The sequence below is a fragment of the Branchiostoma belcheri genome, unplaced genomic scaffold, assembly GCF_001625305.1.
Source record: "Branchiostoma belcheri isolate BF01 breed outbred unplaced genomic scaffold, Haploidv18h27 scaffold186, whole genome shotgun sequence".
Taxonomy (NCBI): Eukaryota; Metazoa; Chordata; class Leptocardii; order Amphioxiformes; family Branchiostomatidae; genus Branchiostoma; species Branchiostoma belcheri.
This window is the reverse complement of record NW_017803335.1, coordinates 358,362-363,670: the sequence shown is the minus strand read 5'-3', so window position 1 is coordinate 363,670 and position 5,309 is coordinate 358,362. Positions and strand designations below refer to the sequence as shown.

Genomic DNA, 5,309 nt, shown 5'->3' with positions numbered 1-5,309 from the left:
GTACTGGTATGCAGCACTAGTGTTGGGTACAGTAACGTTAATCTACTAAAGACTAGTATGGAGACAAGACTGCAATAATTTAAATCCATATTTTAAGAATCCAAATTTAGAAATGGAAAACAATGACATCTAACGTTACATGTACTGGAAGGCCAATGCCAGGACAACACAGGCATGACAAGGTTAATTCAAGGTTTACAAATTATTAGACTTTGTCAGTCTCAGGTCTACAAATACTAGTATGTCAGTGACTTCCAACTGAGGACACCATGCAGCCCTATTTGACCCCGTACGTGACTTTTTTTTTTTTTTAACCGTAATTTTAACGTCATTTTTCCCCAGCCGGGGGTTAGACGTGCTTGCACCAGGTACAAGTCTTTTTTTTGAAGCAACATTTTACGGCTGGATGCTCTTCCTAACGCCAACCCAAACCCTAGTAGGGCCCAGGAACCCTCTAACTGAGGGGGGAAATGCGTGTTAAGTGCCTTTCCCAAGGGCACAACGTCTGGGTGCATGTCCGGACATGTCTGGGTCCAACCCTGGGGATTGAACCTGGGTCTTGCGGTTGACAGTCGGATGCTCTATCCACTACACCACACAGACAGGAATGTAGACATTTATAATCTTAAAAGGAGTAGTAAGTCTGGAGGAGGTTTTCTAGTCATAGATACATGTACATTGTCATTTATCAATGAATACGTACAGTCAAGCTTGCCCAAGCAATCACCTCAACAAACAATATGATTCTATAAGCTGGCTGTTTTTTCTCATTTCCCTTTCTTTGTACAGTGTACTTTCTGCTGTCGATGATATACATTGTTTTTTTTTCTTCATATTTCGTTCCATATCGCTCCATTTCACACTTTCTGTACACTAGCTGAACCATGAAATTAAATTGATTTGGCCTTAAGGCGAGGGACACAACCCAAAAACTGTATATGACTGTCTCTTGTCATGTGATTATCTCATCAAGTCACGTGACAAGAGAACTCCAAGACGAGATCTTAATCGGGTTGATGAAGAGACAGAGTACGTCTCGAAAGCTCCCCGGCATAGCTGAACTTTCGTTGTGTGTGCATTTTAATTTTTTGGTTTGAATGATAATTTTGATTCTGGAGTGTCCAGCACGTTTTTGTTTGTGTGCAGGAGTTGATGATCGAGTTTGACATTTCTCTGCTGATGGCCACACGTGCACTGTACTACAACTGTGGACATGTGGGCGCCACTAGAACATTCCTCCGCACTGGCAGGAGACCTGATGGTGAGTCTGGGTAACACTTAAAGGTCACAGGTCACAGCCCGGGCACCACCCGGCGGTTTGCGTGAGTGAAAAGTATGATAAAAATGAGTAACCTGAAATTCTAAATCCCTGGGAAGTATATGATGCATGATGATCACAGTGATAGCTGTAAATCCCAGGTATCACTTAACAGTAATGCTACAAGAAAAAGATGGGTGATGTCACAACCATAATACACAATACAGGGTAACCTCCATTGAAAATAGTGTGGTACAGTCCGGGTATAGTGTGGTATCGGGTGCCCGATAAATGATACTTAATGGCCTAGGGAAAAAAATGTTGTGTTTCTGTTTCCCGACCGACCCTAGAAAAACTGCCAACCCTAGCCTATTTTTTGTGTGGACTCCTTCAAGACATAATTTTCAAGTCGATCGACCATTTCTAGTTCCATGATCTGACATCTGAGTGATGAAACGTTGTACTATCGGTTTTCCAACTTTGATATTGAAAATAGAAATGTGCCCATGCAAGTTTTACTTTGATAAACTGTATTGTATAAGTTGGGTCACTATAGATCGCCAAAGTCTAATAAAAAACAAGAAAGAAAAGATAATCCCTACCTACCGACCCTAATTTTTTCATGACTGAAACAGGAAACACAACATCTTTTTTCCTAAGCCTAACAGATGTCTTGTAACAAACAGGTGAGTGGCCCCTTTGCATGCACCCCCATTTGAACCCACTTAAAAATGGTGGAACCAGATGGATTTTGACAGACCCTTTCACAACAGCCAACACCATAAAACGTTACCCACATGTCACAAGCTTGAACATTCCTATCATGTTATGCTGCTGATTTATAGAATTTCCTCATAACTTATGCAAAGTACATCCAGATTTGCATAATTGTCACATGATTATGTCAAGTATCACTTATTATATAATAAGCTACCTACGTTCCAAAAATCATTCCATCAACCGGTTATTGAGTTATCCTATTTTGAACATTATTACTAGTAATCAAATGCCCCTGCAGTTCTAGAGCAAGCCACCAGGGGGCCCATACCTACGTCACTTCTTCCCCAGCACAAGAGCTACCTATCATCCAACTTTCGTGACCCTAGCATGTCCAGATCACAAGATATCAAAACGTTCGGCTGCAGTACAATAAGAAGCCACTAGCCCGGGCCCAAAATCTAATCATTTTGATCTCACATCAAGACATTTAAGCCTTATCAAGTTATTGTGTTTACAGACAGACAAACACACTGACGCCTCTGAAAACATAACCTTCTTGGCGAAGGGAATAAAGACTAAGCTTTAACTTCCAATACTTTTTAATTAAACAGTACAAAATGCAAATTGTATGTTGTATTGCTCAAGTGAGCAAATTGATTTGAAAAAAGACATGCCAAAGAATTTGAATCAACTTACTCATTTCAAAAAAGTCAGGCTACTGGATACTGAGAGTCGTAGTCCTTAGGAAGGGCAATTAAGCTGTGGTCCACTGTTCATTGTGCTTGTCAAAAAGAGCTAGGGGAATTTCCCCCTGGTACAATGAACCTGTAAACACCAGACATTAGTGTCTGTCTTCTCTGTCACAACCAGTGGGAGAGTAGTTCTTCAGTCAGCTAAAACTTTCGGGGGCACACCCCAGTTTATTTTGGTTTATTCTGCACACCCTCAACTCTAGCAACCGTCTCTTTCAGGAAATAATTCTTAAAGGACAAATCCAATACTTTCAGTTTTCACATCTGGCGCTAGCCGGGGAACATCGAGCATGTCAGATATCACCGCAAATATGTGCGGGGTTGGCAGAAACCAATAAATCACCATTTACAAATCACTCCAGTTAATCACTCAAATTTGAGTAAATTTTAGGGGGAGAAGGGATTATACGATGAAAAATGATGCCGAAAATGGGCCATTTTCATGTGAAATCAAACCCATCACCCATAATTTAGCCACTGAAATGACTTACTTGTCGGAAAGACAAAACCCTTATGTAATAAAAGTATAAAGAAAATCCTAACACTGACTGCTGCAGACCCCTGTGGCAGGGACAACAGCAGCAGTATAATCTTATCCTGGATAGTGAGTGTGAGATCATAATAGCCCGTCGCACGGGGAATAGTGACAGCACCCCCAAATGCATAAAAGGCATATCTGGGTCAAACTGAGGCACCGCACGCAAGGCGGAAGGACACCTGGAAATAAGCCTCGGGTCTAAAATCAATTTTCACCCAAAACACACCACTTCTTACACTTTCCAGCCATGTTAGTTAAAACCATTTTGCAGCAGATTATGAGAAATGTGAACTCAAACATGAACCATCGAAACCCCTTTGTCACTTTTTTTACTGCACGCTACCACAGACCTCTGTCATGGAAGAATTGGTGCGTGCACCATTCCTTGTTTACATGCACTGACTTGCACATGCACGTCATGCTTGCCCTTGCTCTTTCCTTGGAGTCCTTAAGATTTATCATGAGTCCTTGAGACCTAACTGTACGTATGACTTGTTTTTGTTTTCTGCAGACATTCCCAGGCCTGGATGGAGTAGAGCTGATGAGTCCCTGCACTTTGACAGTGTACAAGGAGAACCAAAAGAACTGAATTCTGCAGATGAACCCAGTTAGCGGGGCAGTGTGTACAACNTAAGCTGCATAGTCAAATGTAATTACATTGAAACAGTTAGTTTGTACTGATGAGAATCGTACAGTGAAGCTACAGTATTACTGTTTTCAGTCGTGAGCCATTCCTGAAGAGTGAGAAGGTAGCTATATTGAAGTATGTGGCAGAGAACTCTGACCCAGGCAGACCAGTGGCCGGCAATAAGATATGGAAGGAGATGGAGCTGTATAAGGTATAGTGTTTATAACTAAGGGTTAATGTCCCGCCCCGAGGTGAATATGGTGTGATAAAGCCTTGTCAGTTGCTATAACCACCGAATAAAGCCACCAAGTGAGCGCAGCGAACGAGGTGGCTTTATGAGGTGGTTATAGCAACTGACAAGGCTTTATCACACCATATTCACCGAGAAAGGGCGGGCCATTAACGCTATTATCATATAGCTTACACGATAGCCTATCCAAACTGATGCAGTGAAGAGTGACACAATGTACAATTTACCCCTTGCACATGCTGAATAGAACATAGAATATTTGTTCCATCTGGAGTCACCTGAGGGCACGGTAGGGTTCATGTTCTAACTGGGTCACAGGCAGGGAACAGGTGTTCTTATGGGAGTCACCCGAGGTCATCGATCGGAACACAACTCGAGTTATTTTTGGATTTTTTAGAAGTAGAGCCGTGTTCTATTGGGTCACCTCAGGTCATATGCGGGTGATTATTCATTTTGTTTAATGTATGGATTGGGATTAATAAATACCCGATTTTGACTCTATTTGTGACATTACGGCGACATAAAGAATGTGGAATGGAGCCTTCTGATTGGTCAACGTCACCCGGCTATATGATAATGAGAATTAATCGAAGAAATTAATTCACTAGAATTTTCAACCAAACCACTCGGTATTCACTTCAACCTTCTGACCCAATGTACAAGTGTTGTAGACACATGATTTTTCCTGACATGTTCTTCTGAACTCCTTCAATAAGAACTTACAGAAACTTTGCATTTAACTGTACCTTTTTGTTTATGGAGAAGTCTAAGACCAGATATGGGTAAAATTAAGATGTTTTAGTCTTCACCTCCTACCTTGGTGGCCTCATACCACATGTACGTGTACCGGATCAAAGTGATATAAACTAACTAGAGGTCGGAGAAGTGATATAAACTAACTAGAGGTCGGAGAATTCATGTCTTCGTCAGAGGTACATTGTTCTAGAGAAATGAACATGTGTATTCTTTACTCTTTTTAATAATCAATTTGGTCTAAAGTACAAAAGAATCTCTGTACTCTTTTTATACTACAGAACACCCTGAAAGGGTTCGCCACAGATTTTACAGACGCGCCGTCACCCGTGTTAGACCCCCACCCTACGTTATTTGATTTTGGACTGTTAATGGAAAAAAAACTTACTGTATTCTGATGAAAGTGTTAC

The 5,309-nt window shown here is 41.3% G+C and overlaps 1 protein-coding gene across 4 annotated transcripts in view; it reads left to right on the top strand.

The window, feature by feature from the left end:
- LOC109467650 (telomeric repeat-binding factor 2-interacting protein 1-like) overlaps window positions 1-3,898 on the top strand; it is an 18,462-nt gene extending 14,564 nt beyond the window's left edge. For 2 of the 4 annotated variants that reach the window (XM_019765690.1, XM_019765689.1), the window contains one exon: window positions 3,780-3,898. In XM_019765690.1, the coding sequence (XP_019621249.1) occupies window positions 3,780-3,880 (101 nt within the window). In that variant the 3' untranslated portion in view covers window positions 3,881-3,898. The remainder of the gene's footprint in view (window positions 1-3,779) is intronic. The other 2 variants (XM_019765692.1, XM_019765691.1) reach the window with 1 other exon arrangement.
- Window positions 3,899-5,309: the final 1,411 nt, after the last annotated feature.